Source organism: Coturnix japonica, chromosome 2 (assembly GCF_054131305.1).
Source record: "Coturnix japonica strain WE chromosome 2, WE-NBRP24, whole genome shotgun sequence".
NCBI lineage: Eukaryota > Metazoa > Chordata > Aves > Galliformes > Phasianidae > Coturnix > Coturnix japonica.
Genome location: NC_140664.1, coordinates 127,361,734 through 127,385,084, shown reverse-complemented (window position 1 = coordinate 127,385,084; position 23,351 = coordinate 127,361,734). Strand labels below are relative to the sequence as shown.

The following is a 23,351-nucleotide window of genomic DNA, read 5'->3' as shown; positions in this document are numbered from 1 at the left end:
CTAGGATTTCTTAGTTACTTTAAAGAAATTATAGAAAAGTAGTACCAAGTGTAACCCTATGAAGACTGCAGCAGGTTGTATGTGATGCATCAGTGAGGCTGCGTACTGTTTATAAATCTCTCCAATCAGTGGGATGGACTCAGTTTTATTACAGATTATACTGACATACTAACATGCAAAATAAAAGATTTTATGAAATATTAACATAGGATATTACAAGAAATGCACCTTCAATGTATGTCACATCTGAGTTAAAACTGTACTTCAAGAAGCTCCATTCAATTAGGTACCTATTTCAAAATTAAATATTAAATTGGATTATAGAGAAATTTCATGGGTTCGTGCGATTTGAAATTAGCTAGAAAAGCTTCTGAAAAACAGAAGTGACTCTAGATGAATTGGAATGCCTTGTCAGTGATGGTGAGATAGTATCTGAGATTAAATTGAGTTTAGGAAAAGAGTCATTACAGTTTGGAGCATATATGGGTTGACATTATCAGTGTTTTGTCCAATGCAATGTAGCCGGCAAAATAAGCGTTTGGGTTGAAGGCAGCAATACTTGCTTTTATCCTCCGCCTTACGTTTTTCTTATACATCCTCTAGTTTGAAACTCATCTGCATAAGTGCTTTGCACTACTGTAGGTATATCATTGTGTCTGACATGTCTCACGGTTTCTTTTTAGCATATCTCTACAATGCATGCGTGTTCTTATCTTCTTAGTTTCTTCTGCTGATATGTGAGGAGATCAAAGATCAATGCTCAGGGTAGCATTTCTACCTTTAATTGAATACAGTTGAAAACAATTTGTGGGCGCAGTCATGTAAGAGTGTCCTGCTTTTAGGAGTTACATTGAAATTCTGCCACAAAATCTCACTAAGATTAGGCAAATTGCCTATTGGGTATTTATATAAAGTAATTGCTTATCTTTTGCAAACTTAATGTTTTGTAACAAATTCTATGGTGAAATCCTTTCTCTGCTGTGTTCTGTTCCAACTTCCCTGCCTCTTCTAAGACAAGTCCAAAGGAAGAAAGGCACTCTCATTTCTCCTCCATAGGTGTGAGCCATACATTTCTCATTAAGAAGAGGATTATGCAGGAGCAACAGGGAGCATATGAGTAACTAGGGATTGCTGAAAAACTGTGCTTGAATCAGCCAAAAAAGCCCAATCAAGCCTTAGAAATAAGGAAGTGAATTGGGAAACATGCAGAGATATACAGTGAAGGAATGAAGCAAGAAAGATGGTCAATACAAAAATATCTTTTCGCAGAATGTTTTGTTTTCTTTCATTATGGAGTGAGACCTTTCTTTAAATGAAAGCTAAAAGCAATAGTGACTAATAGTAGGAGCACTAAATGTCTTAAAATTTCCCCCTTCTGGGTGAAAATAAAAACATAGACTAAATGTGAAAGGTGTCACTGAGTGTTTAAACTGCACAGTGCTTTTGTTCTTACCTCCTCCCTTCCAATCCTCTTTGCTTTGGATATGTGTGATACTACCTTTCTTCAGAACTGAATTCCCTCGGTTGCACATTAATAATGCAGTCACACACTTGTTTTCTTTTTTAATTTATTTTTGTATTTTAAAGTGCTTTTCATTACTTTATTTTCCTTCGGTCTGCCTCTATCTCTGTTTATTCATCCTCTGTCTAATTTTCAGGTCTTTGCGATTTCTATCTTGCAATTTCTGTTTCTGTGCGTGCTCTGATCTTTGGGCTGTTAGTTGAGAGGTTTTATACTCTGAGAGTCAAGGACTTGATTTAGTAGAAAGCAAAGCAAAATAAAAGAAAAGAAAGGACAGAAAAGTGTGATGAAAGCAGTGAAGCTATAGAAATGAGAGAGGTGAAGTACAAAAATCTGCTTCTAATTTAAAGGGAAAATGGCTGTAGGGTTGTTTTTTTTAATGGCTATGTCTTTGTAGAGAAATAGGAGAAAAATGCAATCTTGAAAATAAAGATGAAAAAAAAAACAAACCACCAAACCCCTGAAAATGGAAAGCCTGAAATAAAATTTATATGTAGATGCAAGAATATGAAGCGTAATTTTTCAGTGTGTTATTAACACTGAGGGGTTACATTCATGAAACTGCTTGTTTGAAATGGTTTATACTAGAATTGTGGCACTTGAATGCAGTACTTAAAACCTTCATGCATATAGTAAAAGAAAACCTTGACAATTGGTCTCCTTAATTTATGTATGGCTTGAAATCACTGAGTGGCTTATTACTTACTTAACTGCCCTTCCAAGAAAGCACAAAACTTCATATTTTGTGCACATTCACAGAATATAGTTCTTATATTCTCATTGATGACCTTAAATGAGGGGTTGGCTTAACGTGCTAGCTCTTTGGCTATCCATAAGAAATTCAGCTTGCTAATGAATCTTCAGCTCTCTCCATTAAGTGTGCCCTAGTGAAAACAGGGTGGATGTTTTTATTTTCTATTTGCAGATGAATTGAACAGGCCTTTGGTTTAGTCCTTGTGCAAATCTCCTGTATCTCATTCAAAAGACCTGTTTTGCCCAGGCACTAGTTGTAAACATTGGTATAGCTGATGACAAAATTGAACAGATGCACCTATTTCTGAACATGGTGATTATTTGGAATGTAGGAGAATGACCGTAATATGAAAACCAGTAATTTATCATTATTACATTTCTGTTTCCAAGCATAATTATCTTAATCTTGTTACAGAGCATTGAAATGAACTGTTAATTATGCTATGTAAAACATCTGCCAATTAATTTTTCCCCCATATTCTTTGAAAGCCAATAGTGTTTCAGTAATATTTTGCTTTTACAAGTGTCACTCACTGTTTGTTTTCTGAATTCAAACTGGCAAGTTAACTTTCAAGTAAGCATAGTGCTAGAGAAATAATAATTACTATATAAGTGTATTAGTATTTTCTACAAGGACCTTGTCTGTTAGTAAAGAAGTTCAAAGTTAGACTCCATTTCCTGGCCACACACAGCAGTATGGGAAAGCTTCAGTTTCCACTGCTACAATAGGTGATCCAACCTTCTAAAAATTGAGCCAAGAATTCACATTTACTCATACCAGCCAAATCTACTGGAAGTGCTGACATCATTAGATACAAAATTATTTGATCAAATGTGAAACTGATGCTGCTATTACCTTCATGATGTTTAGGAATACTACAAATAACTGGTGTTGGTTGTTTTTATATCTTTTTTATTGCAATGGTGTGAGACAGAAGGGTGATTATGATGCATACAGTGTACTGTTCTGAATGGTTTCGGTTGTGTTTTTCATAAAGTTGTGAGATAAGAAGCAGATCAAATGGAACAAGCGAATGAGTAATCTGCAGGTGAGTGCTGTGCTTAGAGTAGGGGGTACTTTATGATTTAGTAGCTTGTTCTGGGGGCATTAATGGACAGAATGGAGACATAACTTGTAAATAATTAATATAATAGTTGAGTGCCTGTGCTTGTGAATGCTCTTTGAATAATTAGAATTCCCAGAATGATCAAGGGTAATCCACCAGCACTTCTCTGTTACGCTGTGCTTGGGTCTGACCCTATGGCTCATAGCTTTGTCTCATTTCCCCACGAGACTTAGTTGGGCTGTAGTGTGACTGTGGCACAGAGTAAGAAGTGGCCACACAGACTCACTTTCTTCTGAGGGAGCTGGGAGTGCAGTACAACTGTAGTCAGTATCTCAAATCTTAGATCTGGAAAACTTGCTGGACAGTTTCTTGCAAGCCAAAGCATCCCTGACACTGAGGTTCTATACCAGTTTTCCTCAGAGAAGCTTGCAGAATCACCCTGAAGCCCCAGTATGGTCCTATTAATATTCACCATTATTGTGCTGTTTCCTACATACCAGCCTGACATATTTTGGATAATGAGAAGCTGACTGTATAAGGTATTTACAATTCAAACAGCAGATATAGGATTGGGACCGAAAGGGGCCCCCAGGTCCTTTGGTTGGTCATCTGCTAGCACAGACAATGTAATCATGGGTTCTTCCAAACACTTGGATTAACGTGGGTGAGCACATAGTTCGTGCCATTGCTTAAAAATCCTTTGAAAACTCACTGATTATGTACAAAGCTTGCTTTACTTGCCTTTAGATGCTGGTGTTAATTCTTTCTTGCTTTTAAATCCTGGGAAAAACAGTGAGATGAACTGGTTTGCCACGGTTGCCTGAAAACCTCTAGCAGAAGTAGGAGTGAGATGTGGGGCACTCCCAGTGCCCAGTACGAGTTCCTTGTCCTCAACTTCTACAAAGCTGTTGTGTTGCTTTCAACTTTGTTATTCTGTCTGGCTTTCCCAGACACTCTATCTGTTTCTTTAGTCTTTCAGGTCTTAACACAGCCAATAGCCCGATGAGGGAAGTATAAAGAATTTTAGGGAGCTGTGTCATTAGTGTGTTGTGCATTGAAGTTTTTCTGGGACAAGAGATAGTACAGAGAACTGTAGATTTATAGACTTCTTTGGCAAAGCAGACACCTGCTGTGTGTCTAATCCCTTGGTTTTCATTTCTCCAGGATAAGCATCTGTACAAAAAAATAAAAAATAAAGAAAAAGAGAGAGGTTAGCATTACAATTGTGTATTTGTTTCAGAGCATACAGTTAGAGCATTAAGTTTGAGTAGAAGCAATTTGGAGTGGGTTATTTTGATCTTAAATGATAGATGATAGTCATTATGGTAAATGTAACATATAATGAATGAAATATTTTTAGTGGTGTGATCAGTTGATTTTAAACATAGAATTTTGTCTGCTTAAAACAGTTCCTACAACACCCCAGATCACAATGTTAGCATTAGGAAGAATAATGTTAGCGTAGACAAGCAATGGTGTTCATATACAGATAAATAACAAACATGTGGATGTACTTAAACATGGGCTTTTGCAAAGCTTTGATTTTCATACTAAATGAAAATCACATGCTAGAATTTTTTGTGCTTCAGAAAAAAAAATAATAATTTTTTTCCTAAACCATTTTTAATCCATCAAAAGCATTAAACTGAAGACATTTTTAGAATTTGGGACATGGTTTTGATACTAAATTAAATCCTTAAAATGGACGGAACTGGAAGTATAACAAGCCTGTTTTGCAGTATTTTCATGAGCTTGCGTTTCTGCGTGGAGGAACGTACCAAAGTTAATCCACATATAATATGCAAAAATCTTTTCCTTGATGGGATTAAAATTAAAGCAGACCATGTTTCCCTTAAAATCTTAGAATTCAAATATAGTTTCTGATATTTAGCAGCTGCTGTTTGATTTGAACAAGAGTGCAGTATTTGCCAGATGTGACATATTAACTTAGCTAATATGAATAATGAGTCTCAGTGTATACATGCAAATAAGATTCATTAGTGTTTATCTAACATATGGGAGATATTAAAATACTTAACCTAGGAAGAGTCAGAAAGAGAAAGCGAACGCAGGAATTTTAGTTGATTATTTGGCTTGTGCCCTATTATCTTTTTATAATCTAGGTAAGTAGATGCTTTGGACCCTTTCAACCTGTAACACAGGACATGGTTGTTTGATTTAAAATAATAAAGGGAAGGGAAAAGGCCTTATAGCATTTCAGGGGGAAACTCAGATGGAAGCACGGAATGCACAGGTCGCTCTCCAATCAGGAGGAACATGTTTCTTTGCTGGAGGACCAGTTTGAAATCAAAATAATCTGCTGTTATATTTGTCCGTGGTGCTTTACCATACCAGGGTGTATCAGCTCTCAGTTATTCCTACTTCAGAGGGGCCTCAGCTGAAGTCAGAGAGGTGTGTTTTGGGCCACCTACACTGTTCTGTTTTCAGTACCTCTGGCAGTAATACATCTACATTTTAAAAAGGACCAAACATTGCCCCCCACAAAACAGCTGCTAATCAATGGAGCTGTTGTTTTGGTTCCTTAGGGCTGCTTGATATACATGTTGGATGTCAGTATATGTGGTAACATATGATAAAGTTGAGTATCATCATGTTTTGGTGTATTTCAGTTCGGAAGGTTACCTGATGTGACAGCAGTGTCACCTACTTAACCTGAAGGACAAAACAATTAGATCCATCTCTGAGGTCAAGAACGTCTGTGTAATACCTAATTGGCATCTCCTTTCTCCCGCATGAACAGTGCTAATTTCAAAAAAAGATTTTGTTCTGTTCAAACAGTACTGAGACAATCCTAACATACAGGATTTGTGATTTCTTATGTTCACAGGTACACTTTAAGAAAGGAATAAACAATGAATACTGTATTAAGATCCTCTAAAGACTGAAAATATCCAGGAAAGGGCTGTGCCTATAGTCTGGCTGCCCATTACTGGAACCAAATGAACACATCTGTGTATTTGTATATTAAATTCCTTTTACTTTTATAACCTATGTTTCTTAGACCTGATGAGCTCTTGGAGGTCCATGGAAATTCAAACTTCAAGCCTTTCAAGAACTTAGGATTTTCAGACCAGGCAATTAAAATAAAATAAAAAAATAAATAAATAAAGACACATTTGTGAGGTGGATAGAATAACAAAATAAAAATTAACAGAGGCTAATAGGCTTAGGGCTGCACTGTGAAGAGACTGTGCACACAAAGATTTAGGGATGGGTAAAATGGGTGGTACTGATGAGGTCATTAGAGGTATATAGTGTGGTTTGTACTCTAGTTACTTAATCTATCACATCAATATAATCATCACATAAGACAGATGAGTTTGCTTTTGTACAGCCATGTATGCGTTTATACAGGAGCACTGCAAATGTTCCCATTTGTGTTGTATACATAAGTCTGAAAGATAGTTACCCTGTAAGTGTGGGATACAGCTCTGTTACAGGCTTCTGTGAGTGAAAACAGCAGAGCGCTGGATTTTGCCCAGAGTCCCGTGATTGACTTCTTTCTTTTCTCTGTACATAATCACAAAGTAAGTTGCAGGCAAGTTTCAGTGGCTCAGTAGCTGCTGAGAAGTCTGCATGTCTAAGCTTGCAAGAGAATGAACTTCTCTGTAGAGAATGCAGCCGGATTTGTAGCTGCAGCGAGCCACTTTGAAAGCCTGTCCCAGCTTGATTGAAAATTGCTTCCACCGTTAGGTGGGAGGAGGTTTTTCTTTTTTGTTAGCTTTTTCTTTTCACCCATCTCACGCTGTTTATTCACCAGCTGAACCCTGATGAGATTTTATAAAGGTTGGAAGTCCCAAGCACGAAATTACTTTGTAGCCTTTAAAACATAAAAGGAAAGTAGTAGATGCTGTTACTAACAAGATGCAATAAGTATCTACTGTCAAAGCACATTTTAATGTTATTTCTAAAATTATATCAGATTTTATAATGGATTTATGGATTATTTTATAATGGATTTATAATGATCACAAACTGATTTTATATGAAAGAGTAATATATTTTCCCTCCCTTTATGTTTCTTTAATCCCTGTATATCTCCAAACATCGGCATCATTTTGTTCTAATGAGTAAGTTTAGCTTTAAATTTACCATATATTTATACTGCATTTAAAAAGTGAAAAATGTATCTCAAATGCCATTTAGCATAAATTGATGCTAAGTATGAATTCGAAGAAAAAAAAAAAAGAAAAAAAGTCACCTACATAAATTATCACCAATCGAATTTTTATTACAAATTACATACTTGAGCAGCTTCATTCATCCAGCTGAAGTCATTTCAGATGACCTTTTCCTCAGCAGACTCTGTCTGAACAGAATATTGTTTTGCCGTTAATTGTTTTGGATGTAGTGTGTGAAAAATCTCAAGGGAGTTGAGTTTTGTTGCTGCGGGTTCATAGTACATAAATTTGCTTGCATGTTTACTCCTGGTCTGTCAAGGTATATGAAGCAATAAATTTCTCCCACAGATCAACTAATCATGAAAATAGTGTTGAGGTGTTTGATTGACACAGCGAAGATGTTAATTTAGGGTATATCAAGATCAAATGGAAGTTATTGCAATTAGGAAGCGATTGTGTTCTCAGTGTAAATTTTTAAATGATGCATTTTAGATTTCTGTGCATTTTTATTCTGTTTCGTGGATGTATTAGAAAATTTCTTTGGTTTATTGCATTTAGATTCTTATCACGCAGTACAGTTTCAATGTAAATTTTTCTTTATGGTGGTAGGTATTTAATTAATTGGGGAAAATCAGTGCCTATTTAGTATCTCTGTAGTGTAAAGCACTTTGGTTAAAAAGGATTTGGTCAATCTTAATATATTTCTATATTTATTCCTTTATTTATATATTTACAATGACTTTTGGTTCAAAATATCAGTGTCAAGCTGATTTCTCATTGCTCTTTTCTCAGAAAATGACTCCCTTTGTTCACACCTAGAGTTTCCTGACAAATATATAGTCCTTTTCCATCCTTTGTATGAAATACAGTTTGTATTCAATGTATCACATATAGCTAGGCCTTCTTCAGAACTGTAATGTAGCATACAAATGTTAAGAGTCTGTACTTTCATATCCACAGTCCTTGGATCCTAAAGGTTCACTTTTCAAATGCCATATTACTCTCCAGTGTGCTTTGGGTAGAAGTTGTGGGGCATCTCCACACCCAGGTGTCTGAAGCTCTGTATTGGAATTGGATTGTTTCCATGTTTAAGTCTGTAGAAATAGGCAATGGAAGAACTGCATTAGGAGCAGGGCTGAGCTGACAGAGCAGCTCTTTGGGCTCAGTGAGGAGAAGCACCAAGACCATCAGCCCATTCCGTGTGGACACTGACAGAGGGTCTCCAGTGGGCCCATTTGCATGGAGAAAGGTAGCAAACAGACTGTGAGGAGAAGCAGTTCAGTGGCATACACTGGACAGTGGCTGAAATGCTTGTATTTTTTTGTGGAACATTGGAAAACATTGAGGAAGAGAGGATTGATTGTAAGTTTATAATAACAGTAGAGAAGAATAATCTAATGAGCTTGTGTGCTTTGGAGTACCCATGTATCCTGCCTTGGATTTATCTCCCTTTTGGCTCCCTAGGTTTTTGTCCTGCTATTACTTAACTATTTGTTAAGGAAAATGAAAGCAATCAGTGTTAAAAAAAATCAAACGTAGTGTCTTTCTGTCTCAGATAGCTTTATTCTGCAGCTACCTGAAAAAAAGTGGATCTCAGCTGTATCATGCAGCTAGTGCTTTTGTGATTTAAACACAAAAATTGGCGTTGTAGTTTTGTCAAAACATGAAGATTACGTTTTAAATCCAGTATTTTTAGCATGGACTCAGCAGACATTTCCACTCCTGATAGCAAGCACATGCAACGCTGAATTGCACAGCCAAGAGATGTGCTTGGATAATGGGATTCATAAGCAAGCTGATCTGGCACTTGGAGTGGGGGATGTTAAGTCTGTATTACGCTTTGTTATAACCAAGAGATGGTTATACGTGTGTATGTAGTGCAATAAAAAGAGCTGGTGAACACATTAAGGCTCATGCTTTTAATCAAATGGGAAAAGACAGAGCTCCTGTTTTCCTTCCCCTGGCTGTTCCAGTGCTCTCAGCAATCTGAATTCCTTCCCATGTGACATTTTCACATTGAATTTCTAGGTCAGTGGTGACAAAACTAGCATGCTTTGCCCAAACTGATAATCTCAGTCTGCTGTACTCCACATGGCTTTCACATCCAGCTCTGCAGTAGTCTTTGTTTGGATTTCAGAAGAGCCTGTCAGCTTTGGATTTCCTCAGATCTTAGAGACAGAGATGGTTCAGCAAGCAAAAGTTAACTTGCGGTGCATCCTGTCCTGCTTCAGCTGTTTGAGAGTAGAGAGAACAGGAGCGAGATCTGCAGAGATGAGAGTGACATGGGAAAAATGGGTATGAAATCAGAGTCAAAAGGAGAGGTGATTTTAGTAAATCTTACTTGCCAAGATTATGGAAATATTGGACAGACTAATTCTTCTAGAGTGGAACTACTGACTGCTGGACATTCTGGTGGATGTTCTCTTATGGTTTCTTCTTCATGTGGGTGAGAATCGAACCACACACTTGCCCTCTCTATCATCTGTCCTGAGCACCATGTCCACACCTGCTGCCCCTACAAGTGCCACTGCTCTCCTGGGGCTTCTCAGAGACCCTGCTCCAATCCATCTCCAAGGCTGGGCCACTTTTGAGGTGAAGTGAGAGGGCACTCACCTTCCCTTTAAGACTTTTCGGAGCATTGGGGTGTCTTGAGCAGCGCCAGGGACACTGGTGGGGCTGTGATTATAATTCCAAGTGTTCAAAATCTGGGATTGTCCCAGTGAAGCTAAAACAGTGTGGAGGGCAGTAAAGAACCAAAGATGCGGGTAGGAGGACACAGAAGGGAAGAGCCAGAAAAGATAGGAAAATTGGCATGCTGAACTGGATTTGACGCTAAGCTTGGCAATTGCAGAGATGTGCTGTTCAGATCTCAGCTGTGTAATATTCTGTTTTTCTTAATACAGCTAGTTTTAAACAAAATGAGGGGAGTTAATAGATTTTGAATTTAATTTTCTCACAAGTAGTTTCTCCCCATGAATCACAAAGATACCACAGATTATGATGATGTTTTAAAAATGCCGTAAGTTGTCAAATCAGAAAATATTTCAGATATGGCTTTTTTTTTTTTTTTTTTTTTTGGCTAATAAGATAGTTTATGTGTGTTGGCATTAATGACACATTCAGTAATGACATACTATTCAATTATTTTACTAGACAGAGAAGCGCTTAGACACAAACATATTTCTGATTCTAGGCATCAGCTGGAGGTGATAGAAAATACACTATTTGTTCGTGATTCTTCAAACAATTATTGTGGAAAATATTGTGTCATTGCCATTGAAAGCATTTTCCCGAATTCTAATATCTGTGGAAGGAAGAGAAATGTTCTTCTGTAATCCCATGTTAATCTTCCTGACAGAAAGCAGAAGAAGAAGAGCTTGTTCTCACACCTGATGGCACCAGGGAATTCTTGACATTTGAAGTTCCACTTAATGACTCCGGATCAGCTGGACTTGGTGTGAGTGTCAAAGGAAATCGGTCAAAAGAAAATCATGCTGATTTAGGAATCTTTGTCAAGTCCATCATTAACGGTGGTGCAGCATCCAAGGTAAGAAGGAACATCTATGTGCTTTGTCTTCCTCTGTTTTCCAGAATTATGCTATTCTGACAATAACCACAGGTCCAAAAATGAGATTGCTCTTTAAGTAGCATTTTTGAATTGTGCCATTGGAGGTAACATTTTGATTTCTACAAAAAGTCTTGTTTAGTATTGGATGATTTTAACAGCCTTTAAAGATTCTAGGGAGGACTCAAGCAATCTCTGCTAGAGTTCACTTAGAACGCTGTTTATTCTAACAGATTATGCTAATGGATTGAAGTGCAAGTCTGTGAATGATTGGAAAAGATATTTCCTACAATGACTGCAGTAGAAGCTATTACATCAGTGTCCACTTAGCTATAAACTGTTAGGGCTTAGTACAGCTGTTTGATTCTTTTTCATTTTTTCCCCTCTGTCCATCAGACTACCTATTATATTATTATATATTAGTATATATATTATTATATTCCTACATATAGCCCACCATATTTTGTGTGACTGGAGATAACCTTTCCTTTTCTAGGATGGCAGGCTTCGAGTGAATGATCAACTAATAGCAGTAAATGGAGAATCATTACTGGGCAAAACAAATCAAGATGCTATGGAAACTTTAAGAAGATCCATGTCCACTGAAGGAAACAAACGAGGAATGATTCAGCTTATTGTGGCAAGGCGAATAAGTAAATGCAATGAGGTAATACACTTCTGATATTGAGGTTGGGATTTTTAACTTCTTCTAAGTTATTTCTCTTTATAGGAGACATCCCGTTTCTTCTGAGACTAGGAAAATAATATTTGAGGATCTAAAGAAAGAGAGAATTACAAAATGATCTGAATTTCAGTGTTAGACATGTTAACCTTATTATCAGATCAATAAAGTTTTTCTTTTGAGTATTTTCATCAATGGATAACAGGAAACACTGAATAAAACTGTATTGATTTTGTAATTGGATCCCACTGCTTATGTGATTTCTGTTCTTTGAAGGTATTAATGCAGGTCTATTGAATCTTTCATTTATAGACTTAGTGTCAATTGACTTGCTTCTTTGTCACTTTGAATTTTTTTAAATGAAGAGTAAAGCTTATATATTTCATTACCGCATTTTATCTATGCAATTAGAAGTTCCATTTAAAGATTCTTCAAAACTAGATGCAAATAATTCTGCTATTTCTGATTTTCAATATGTTGTATCTTGGCCTTCATTTCAGGGAAGTACAAAGCACTGAATTCAGGGCTCAGTGCTGATTCTTTTTCTGATATTCTTTGCTGCTCCGGTCTCCTCCAGTGCTGTGTTAATGTGTTGATGTTTTGAAATGTTTTTGTGATTTGTATAAGTTTTATCTTTTAGATTAATGTAAACAATGTTATCTAGTAGAAATATGTGGACATATGATACTGAGAAAGGCTGCAGATGCTGTCTAGGACTGAGCTAGACTTCAAAATGATTTTGATGCATTAGAGAAATGCACTGAGTTAAATAAGATGCGGCTGAATGGCAGATCAGGGAGACATCTGTTCTTAAGACATCTAAAAGTCATTCATTCACTCTTGCTAACACCAGTAAAGTCTTATCAGGATTTTTTTTTTTCCTTGAGCATCATCCTTCAAAGATGATGTGCACAAATTGGTTTAGTATTGCAGATCCTGCCTAGGGGGAAAGGGCAGGGTTTACTTTTTAATGTGCAAAATCGATCTTTAAAAAATTCCTGTTCCTAGCTACTTATTTGAAAAACAGCTTTGTTGATTGAAAAAGATACTAGTTTCTCTAAAAGTATTAAGCTTTTCCTGACTGAGTGCTTATACGTAGCTTTAATAAATATGCACACACTGCTGGAAAACCAGTTTGGATGCCCGCTGGTTTCTCACCTGGTGTTGAACGAATTCTGACCTTTTAATATTCGAAAATGTCCTGTGTTAGCGAGAGTTCTGAACTCCAGAGGGTACAGATTCTATCAGTTGGAGACTTCCTTAAATCTAGACATTTCAGGTGTATTTTGTATGTTTCTACATAGGAAGAAATCTTTAATCTTTTCCAGTGTTTTAATTTTTTCTTCTAGGGTGGGCATGGAAAGTGTTCTTTCTAATTTTAATTAAAGTCTTCTAGAACAAGTGCATCTAGACAGTATTTATAAGCATAATGGAGCAGCTCCTTAGATCTGTTAGTATTGCCGATCATTCACATTAAGAATAATCTGCCCTACATCTGTTTGATATTTATGTAATTATTGTTTGCAGAAATCATTTGGCAAAAGTGGCATAGCTTACAGTATTTATGATCTAAATGAAGGAAATGATTTTAGAATCAGATTTAAATGCACTGAGATGGGTTTGTATCAGCAGAAGGGTGGGAAACTGTATCTGTCTGAGCCTACATTAGTGGGTTTTGTGCATTTCCTAACACCTTTATAAAATAGTGAGGTGAGCCATCATGATTTGGAAAAGTGTTGATGTGCAATTATTGGTACAGTGATAATCTTTATTTTTTGGTAACCATTTATTCTCAGGAATACATGCTGTCATCCCATTCAGCCAAGAGAAATATGTTGTAAATACTCTTTGCATATTTGAATATGCTGAAGGCACAGCCTGCACTGACGTAAAAGTATTTACCTGCTGAGATGGCAACATTGAAGAATGTTTTCTGAAAACCTTGCAGGCTCAGACTTCAGTGAAATGCAAAGCAAAGAGGGATTTTTTTCTTGCCATTTGGGAATTAAACCCTAATTCCTTTTTTAGGAATTATAAGGATTTAAACTTTAGATATTACTCTTATGTAAGATTGATTAACTATGTTAATGTTATTTACGTATATTACATGAAGATCATATATGAGCATAATGCTTAGGTAGTTCAGCCCCCAAATAATGCATGTGTAGACTGAGACCCCTCTGGAGAGCAGCACTGTGTGGCTGAAGCTTGCAGTGATGGTTGTTTTCCCAGGGTGCATTGCATGTTGGCCATGTCTGTCTAGATTGTGCTTAGCTCAGCAGTTTTGATTTTTTAGATGCTCTGGTACATAAGGTGTTGAATAGAATATTCCTGTAACTGCTACCAGAATGGTGTAAAGTCTTTGTGAAGATTTTTTATATCTGGAAAAAAAATCCAAAAACCAGGGCATATGTCTGAAGGCAAATTCAAGAGCTTGTAGGTAAGGAACAAAAGCATCACACAGGTAGATCCGGTCACACATTTCAATTGCTTGTTCTTCAGGAAAGAGTTTTTACTTTCTTTTCTCAAAGACAAAAAGATATCTTTACATTTACACAACTCTTTATTTTACCTGGTATTTCATACGGGTTTGCCTCTCTTTTTGTTCTCCAAAAGTGTCACCTCAAACTAATAATAATAAAGATCCTGTTCAATTGATTCCTTTCCTGTGTTGATTCAGGATTGTATGTACCCATGTGACTGACAAAAATAAATAGCTTACACTCTCGTTAGTCTTGCAGAACCACAGTTAAGTGGAACAGAGCCTGATTATATTCCCTTTAGTGCTTTGTCAACAGAATTGTTTATTCCATTCCATTCCGGTGACATGGTCAGTGCCGCACCGCAGCCCAAGGTCAGGCCTCTGCCTCCTGGAATTCCTTGCCCTGCTTTGGAGCAACCCCAAGCATCTCCAGAGGGGAATTAAGCTTGTGGAATCTGTACAAGGGGTGTTTATACCAACACAAGAAATAATTATGTTCAGCGTCTGGATGATAAAAACATTTGCTGTCTGTCTGATTAAAAAAAAAAAAAAAAAGAAAAAGTAAAAAGAAAAAGTAAAAAGAAAAGAAAAACAAAAGAATGCCCTGCTTGTCTTTTTCCCCAGTGAGGTTTCGAGTCTGGTATTTCTTTTGTATTTGCAAAATCAGTTATTTTAAGAAAGATGGGCAACTCATCTTTTCTCTTGAGTAAAAGAGAGTTTGAATTGGATTTTAAGGAAGTTGTATGAATATCAAGTTCTTTTATTTTTAATGTTCATTTTAATAATTAGTCCTAAGCATTGTGAGGATGGAAGAATTGGTTTGACATTGTAGTACTGCAGAGCACTGTCCCTTTGTGTTTCTTCTCAGACCAAAAAATTTTGTGTGTCCTTGATTCCTTTTGTAGTTTGATTCTTGTCTAGAAAAGAGGATGGCTCAGTCTCTGGGTGCTGGCTAAGAAAGGCAGGGACGGCCACCTCCCTTTTGCTGCAGGTGAGCTGCTTATTTTTTTGGGTCAGAAAGTCTTCTTTAGGTTTCCACACTTGGCTTGAGAAACTATTTCAGAATAGTTTCTATCATGAATATCAGAACAGTATCTATCATGAGGCTGCCTCTGATACTCCTTTTTTGTACCAGCATTCTTCTCAAGCAGCTTCACCAGCTCTTGTGCTATAGATTTCCAAATCAGTTGTTGTAACAATGAAAGCATACATAAACACCCTAACCATAGTATCTTGTCATCAGAGAAGTAGTAAGAGGATCATTTACATCATCAGCTCTGACATAACTGTAAACTCAAAAGAGACCACAAACTTCCCAGAAGGTAGAAAGCATTTTGATGCTGTTGTGGTTTTACTGAACTGTAGGGTTGCCTGTCAAAACAGTTTTCATTGACTCACCAGGAGATGCAGTAGAACCTATCCAGGTTTTCAAGTGAATTATCCTGTAGTAAATATTGATAAAAGTATGGAGCAAGTGGTAGTTATGAATGAGCTCAAAGTTAAGGCTGCGGATTAGAATTTTTCTTGTAAGCATTGCATCTATATAGAGCCCAGTAATACAGTTTCCTATGCAAACTGCACTATTATTAAAGTTGCAAATCTTTATTTAATATCTCAGACACTTCAGAACAAGTCACACAGTGAGTATGTGATGGATGTTGTTAGATTAGCATAACATCAACTTTTTTCTAACATTGGGCATAGGATTTGGATATATCTAAGATTCCATCTACTCCCTTTCAAATCTATTCAAATCTATGTTTGCAACTTCCAGCCTGGCCCTCTGTGATTAGCATTGTGGGTTGACACTAAGCTTTCCTATATAAGCAGAGATACTCTAAGTTATATTTCCAAAGTTGTGTGGGCAGTGGCAAACAAACAAACAAACAAACAAAACAACAACAACAACAACAACAACAAAAAACAAACAATGAAAAAACCCAATAGCATTGATTTGATAATCACATATGGCCAATATGTAACAGATCAGTTTTCACAGGACGTGGCCATCAGCCTGTTGGGTCTTTAACTCATTGTTGATTTTTTTTTTATTATTTTTAAATTACTGAAGAGCTTAAGATTTAAGGAGAAACACTCGAGCTCCTTGCAGTGTGTGTTCAGTTAATTAGTGATATTATGACAATTAGCCTGTATGGGCAAACAGCTGCTGGCTGTATCACCATAATGCGTACGCAGAGCTTAGGCGTGACTGTCAGCCAGATGAGTGCAGCTGCTGGCAGTATGTGCTGATTCAAGAAAATAAAGGTAATTGTTACTTTTGGAATCCTGCTCTTTTCAGTCCTTCAACCTGGACAGCTTAGAGGCGCAGATTGCTTAGAGGCACTCTGTTCATGTCACATGAAGTCAGCACTTGTCTGCCATTAAGAGAGAGCACATCACCATTTTCCTCAAAATGGGAGATTTCAAGGGTTTTTCTCATCTGTCTCACCTTTCTGACAGAAATAATGTCATGCCAAACCTGCCTGAAAAAAAGATTTGCAAACGACTTGCAGATCTCCCAATTTTTTTCTGCATGTCTGTTCATCTTTGCTCCAGTTGTTGAGTTGAAAAAAGAGTGGACCTTGAGGTGGAGAAAGTCACTAATCCAGATCATATAAGGACCTTATCACCTAATCAGCTGCTTAAGAAAATTGGCAAATTAGTGTGAGAGACTGTTCAAGTGAGTGGTTTTGTTATGAAATGAAAAACAAAGGAAACAAGCAAACATCTATTCTTTCCAGTATAAAACATTCAGCATCATTTTTTTTTTCTCCTTTACTACACTGCTTACTTACTTGAAAATTCAAATGCCTTGTTTGTTTGTTTGTTTCCTCACTGTATTAGTTTTATGAAGTCCTTCTGGAGTTCATTTAACTATCAAAAAATCTTTAATATCTTCTCCAAACACCAGTTTCACTGTTCAGCCCCTTCTCCAGGTCATTGATAAAGCTGCTCATCAGTTTAAGCTGTTCCCAGCCTGGAATTCTGGGGGAATCTACAGCTGACTTTTCTCCACCCTGAAGACTGATTTGTGTTTCCAATCCTTTAGCCAGATTTCAGTTCATCAAATGAAAACCTAGTCCAGTTCCATGAAAAATTACTTTCTGTAAAGCCTTTGATATGAAGCTATGGGAAAGGCTTTTGGAAAACGCAAATGTATTACGTCTGTTTTATTGCCTGAGAGAACTTGGAGAGCTTACTGGCATCTTTGTGCAACTCCAGCATGTCAGTGAGGCAGGATTTCCTCTGACAGACCAGTATTGCCTCCTCACAAACTTGTGTTAGCCATTCTCAATGATTTTACTCTGTATTGTAAATCCCACCATTTCATCTTGAAGGCCAGGCTCCTGGGTCTGTAGTTCCCAAGATGGGCAATCACCTGTCCTCTGGCACCACAGCCATTCTTACTAGTATGTTATACATTTTGGCCAGCAGTTTTGCCTGATGCACCTGAAGAACATTTTTTATCTTCAGTATGGGCATCCTATGAAAGGTACTGTTTAAAATCATTAATCACTCTATTAATTTCTTGGGTTGTTTTGGTGGATTTTTAAAAATTTTGGCAAATTTTTAAAAAAATAAAAACTTGAGCTTCTAATAGAGTGTTTGTTAGTAGTCAGTGTGTGAATTCCAGAGAATAGTTATTAAAAAAATAGGGAAATATAAACATGTTTACTTATTTCATCCTGTCATTCTCTTCCATCCTGCTGAACCTGTGCCCATTTACTGTGAATTACTTTTTGTCTCCCTTAACCATTTGCTGTCCCTGCTGGTTTACCAGCCTTGGGTTGACCCAGGTTCCTCCTTCGTATAATAAAACGTAAAATACGTTTTGCAAAGTTGCACTTTTATTTTTACCAGAACAAGAATGCAACACTTAAAAATGTTATCCTAATTACATTTACATTTAATAAATCATGTTTGTGCATGTAAGTCAAAATTCACCTCTTACTGGCTATTACCTATCTTTTCCCATCTAGCAAAGTTTATACATAATGTGGGAATTCAACCATAGTTAATGTTGGTTAGCAGTAATGTAAAATTATCTGTTGAAAAAGAAAGTTTAAGCATTTTGGATATCGTATTAGCCATAGTACACTGATAAGGAAGGATAAAGAAAGCCTGAAGAATGATTGTCTGTGATAGAAAGAGCTTCAGAACCCTGAATGCAGCATAAATTTTAGCAAATTTGTATACTGGCTTCTTAAAACCCATAATGCTTGCATGCCTGTATTTGGATAACTTACTCTCCAAATGAAAAAGAGAGTACAATTATTGTTTCTTTTTTTGAAAAAAGAAAAAAAAAATTGTTTATGCTTTGAATATTTTGGCACTGTTCTTGCATGTAAAGTTTTTTTTTTTTTTTTTAATACATATATATATATATGTGCATAACTTTAGATAGGATGGATGGTGGTGTTTAAGTAAAAGGGACTGCATTAGTAGTCCTTTTATCATCTAGATAAGCAGCAGCTGGGCTAGTTAGTACAGATAGTGCTTTAGCTAACAGCTGGTTCTTATCTGAATGACAAAAGGCCAGGGTAAAGACCTTTTCTATTTAAAAAAAAAAAAAAAAAAAAAAAGAAGAAGACAAAGAATGTTATTTCTATTTTTATTTTAAGAGAATGGAGAGCAAAGGACTACAGGCAATCTGCAGTATGTAAGGTTTTCTTGTATTTTGACTAATATGATCGTTTATTACAGATAAATGCTAGGATACAGAGAACAAACTCTGCAGCCTGGAGATGAGGAGCCTGGGGGGATCTTATTATCATGTCTGTGAATTCATGATGGGGGGAATAAAGAAGCCTCATCTAGGTTTTTCTTTGTGGTACTCAGTGCCAGGATAAAAGACTAAGAGTACAAACTGAAAAGTCTTTAAACATGTATTCTGTGGGAAGAGCGATCAAGCACTGGTACAGGTAGCTCAGAGAGGTTTTGGAGTCTTCATCTTTATAGTTATTCAGAACCCAGCTTAGAAAGTCCCAGGGCAACCTGCTCTCACTGAGTGATGCTTGGACCAAGAGGCTGGACTAGGTGGTTTCCAGAGGATCTGTCCAATTTCAACTAGTCCATGACTCTGAACTCTTGTAGCAAGCAGTGCTGCTGCCAGGGTGGCTATTGATAAAACATATTAGGGATGAGTTTGCTGCCTGGCTTGTTTTCTAGCTGATCCTTTAATGAAGGTCAGGAATTCATACATCTTTGTTTATATTATCAAATTGTTATCAGTTAAATTAAATTATACTGACTAACATTAGTATCAGCTAGGGAAAGAAGCTGGAATGTGTAATTCAAGGCCTTTATTAGAAATGCATTAGGAGGCGCAGCTCTTTATTTCAGCTGTAATCTTACTTTGGATTGTTGATCTCTTTGTCTTGCCCACAGCACAGTTTTCAAATTAAATGTTTTTTCTTACATAGTCTTTCTATTGGCATTGCAAGGAAAATAATTTTTTTTTTTTGTGTGTGTGTGTCACTGTGTAATTCCTGTCTGATTTTTCTTTTTATTATGAAAGGCATTGAATCTTTTGTAAAATATTTTTGTAGTTGAATTTTTATACCTTTGTTTGATTATTTATTTATTTATTTATTTTTTGATGCTAATTGGAAATGGGAGAAGTTTTCCTCCTGAAAATGGTAAAATACATGATTTACTTTGCAAAACACAGTCATTTGAACACAGCGCTCTTCTATTGCTTGTATTTATCTGATACTTACTCTATCAGGTGTAAATTTCACATATTTCTCTGATTCTGGGATCTTTTCTTGGGAGTATCTTTCTGAAAATCTCTTAAGACCTTCCTATGAATAACTTTGACATTTGATGGATTGTCACGTGAAAAAAGACCGTGTGATTTGGCTCATGAAAAGCCGGACACTTGTTACGTCAATATAGCACAGGGAGAAGAAATCCCAAAGCACTCTGTATTTTCATACCTATTTAAAGGCAGTGAAATGAAGGTTAGTTTATTATTTAATATATTTATAATGCAAATTTAAGCTCTCAAGCAGTAAAATGTCTGTATGATTTTCCTCTGTCTTTCAAAATTTAGCATTCATACTCTTTTTGAGTTTGCCTTGGATTTCTTTACTACAAATATTGTTTAATTCACTTTTCAGTAAAGCTGTCGGTTGTAATCTGCAATTTAAAAAAACTAATAAAACAAATCCTCATTTCACAATTTAAACCTTACTGAGCCTAATTCACTTCCACTGAAAGTTTATTATTCTCCTGCAGCTTGACGTGCCTCCAATTGTAATTGTGTTGACCCTCCGATGCAGTAAATCTCCCCAGTGCTTATCAAACGGGGGAAGATAAGTCGACAATTTGGAACTTCATTAAATATCTCATTTATATTAAACAGATGATGGCTTTGAACAGAAATAATAATTTTTACAGACTCCACGACCTCCGATTGTGGTCTCAGTGACTCAAGAATGCAGCGTTTTGGAAATCTCCACCTCCTCAGTGTATGTGGCCACACGCCAGAAGGCAAATGTCAAAAATTGTTCGTCCGTCGGGCTGACTTCAAAGCCACTGCTGCGAAGGCTGTTGTTGAGTGCTTTTCAGCCCCGCAAGCAGATTTTTAGAAATCTTTCATGGCATACTTTTCTTAGTCTTCTGGGAAATGTGGGTAGAGTGATTAATAATGGGCAGCTGTTTGAAGGAGAAAAAAAAAAAAAAAAGAAAAAGCAGCACAACAAACATGTTTCTTGTTATTATAATTCAGGAAACTATGAACTGCTCCTCTTATGCTCATTTAGAGACCAGTCCAGTGAAATAAGTGCTCCCAGTGGCTTCAAAGAGTTTGCTGTGTTCTCAGTATCTTGCGTTCCCTGCTGCATTTCAGCACACGTAAATTATGTGCTGTGGGATCTGTGTAGGCATATTGTTCTTAGAATTCAACTTTGCACATCAATAATAAAAGATGCATTGGTGAAAACAGGTAATGATTTGATGTTTAAGTTTGTACGATTACCATGCAAAACATATCTGTCTTTGGATTTATTACTTTTTAATAGAGCTGCATGCGGTTCGTGGCATTTAGTTGGTTTAATGCTCTCAGTGAAGCTTTTATAGTATTACCAAGTCAGCAGAAGGGTGCTAGATCTCAGGTGAGCTGAGGGCTGTACAGGCAAGAGGCTGGATGGTGAGGGGCCAGGTGATGGAATGAGTGGCCTTCCATCCCCTCAGCTGGTTTGTGATCACTGACAATCAAGCTGGGTCTGTCACCTGGCTGGTGTTTGCTTGCCTAGTTCCGAGGAACTGCATTGGCAGTGCCCTTAGCTAATGGAGTGTATAGATCCAGTTAGATGATGTCAGGTTGTTTTCTTTCTTTGCTGCACATGGGTTCTGCTTTCCACTGAGATCTCTGTGACTCTCTGGGGAAAACATAATTTTTCCTCTATTGCTGAAAAATCTGAGAGGCACATGCAGGAAAGAATAGGATGATTGGGTTCTGCAACTGGGAAGTCACATTCAGGAGCCTTCTGATGGAAAGCCCTGGGATGGGGAAAAGACTATGCCTGCAACTTTCTCCTCTGTGCAAATGGGCAAGCAGCCTATTTCCATCTGTTCCTGCAGCACCTACTTCCTTGGCCTTTGCACAGCCCAGGTCATCTGCCTTCTACCTGGGGTGCTGGTGAGACCAGACCCAACTGCTCTGGTGAAGAGCAGCTAGAGGCTTTGCCCTGGTGACTTTAGTAGCTCTAGCAGGGTGCTGCAGCAGTGCCAGGGACTGGGCTGAAAGAAGAACATAAGATCCCTGTACTGTGCAGACAAGAATGGCAAGATGCTCATCATGAATAGAAAAATACATATGTTTAAAGTTAACATGAAACTTGATTTTTCTTTTGTTCTGTTATTTTTCATCTAATTATAAAAGGTGTGAGTGTTTGTGTATTGGTTGCTAATATGTGTGTTGGAGTTTCATGGGGGTTTCTGTGATGATTATATTTGAAAGCAAATTGCACCACTTCAAAAAGCACAGGCGGCCTGATTCTGAATGGAGTTCCTTCTCTGCACCCTGACAGAAGTCTTGTTCTGACAGGCTGTCGATATGGAAAAGATGACCCAGCTGTCTGCTGTTAATACTGAAAAAAGCCCACACTGTCTGTTTAAGAAATTCTGCAACAAAGAGACACCAAAATGCAATGTGGATTTTTTTTTCACCAATTTTCTGCTGAAGGATTTGAAATTTGACAGGGCGCCATAGGAGGTGCAGTGTAAAGTGGCCTACAAAGTTGGTCGTTAAGCAGAGCTGTCATTGCAAATTATATTTGTCCAGGGAGAGAAGTTCTAGCTCATTTGGTGCCCAGACAGGTCTAGGCCTTAGGCAAGTTGTTATAGTTCCCCCATGCTGCTAAATACACTTTCAGCACTAATTTCCCTCTCTCTGTGCAGCTGGAGTCACCTGGGAGCCCCTCTGGTCCAGAGCTGCCCATAGAGACACTGCTGGACGACAGGGAGCGGAGGATTTCTCATTCCCTGTACAGTGGGATCGAGGGGCTCAGCGAGTCACCTACAAGGAATGCTGCACTGAGCAGGATCATGGGTGAGTCATATGAGCTCCTAAATGTGCTATGTTTTCGTCCTTTCTGCAGTCCAAGGAAGGGTGATTAATGTGCTACTATGTGGTAGCCAGGGAACATGGAATTTGTCATGACCATCCTAAAATGTGCCTTAAAATTGTTCTACACAAGTCTTCTGGATATGCAGTGTGAGGGAAAAAAAAAAAGTCAATGAATCATAGAATGGCTTGAGTTGGAAGGGTCCTTACAGATCATCTAGTTCCAGCTCCCTTGCTAATGGTGGGGACACCTCCCTCTAGACCATGCTGCTCAAAGCCCCATCCATTCTGGCCTTCCACACCTCCAAGGAGTGGGCATCCACAGCCTCACTGGGAAACCTGTTCCAGTGTCTCACCACCCTCACAGTGGAGAATTTCTTCCTAATATGTATTCTAAATCTACCTTCTTCCAGTTTATATCCACTAAGCTTCATAATATCACTACATGCTTTTTTAACAAGTCCCTCCGTAGCTTTCATATAGGCCTTTTCAGCTACTGGAAGGCCACTATAAGGTTCCCATAGAACCTTTATAAATGGATTTATGAAGTGCATTTCTTATCCCAT

The 23,351-nt window shown here is 37.4% G+C and overlaps 1 protein-coding gene across 34 annotated transcripts in view; it reads left to right on the top strand.

The window, feature by feature from the left end:
• PARD3 (par-3 family cell polarity regulator) overlaps positions 1-23,351 on the top strand; it is a 424,727-nt gene that overhangs the window by 236,034 nt on the left and 165,342 nt on the right. For all 34 annotated transcript variants that reach the window (XR_014943142.1, XR_014943141.1, XR_014943139.1 and 31 more), the window contains 3 exons: positions 10,843-11,031; positions 11,546-11,716; positions 22,620-22,770. Coding sequence is in view for 30 of the 34 variants with exons in the window: in XM_085538903.1 (XP_085395029.1) it covers positions 10,843-11,031; positions 11,546-11,716; positions 22,620-22,770 (511 nt within the window). In the remaining 4 variants the exon portion in view is untranslated. The remainder of the gene's footprint in view (positions 1-10,842; positions 11,032-11,545; positions 11,717-22,619; positions 22,771-23,351) is intronic.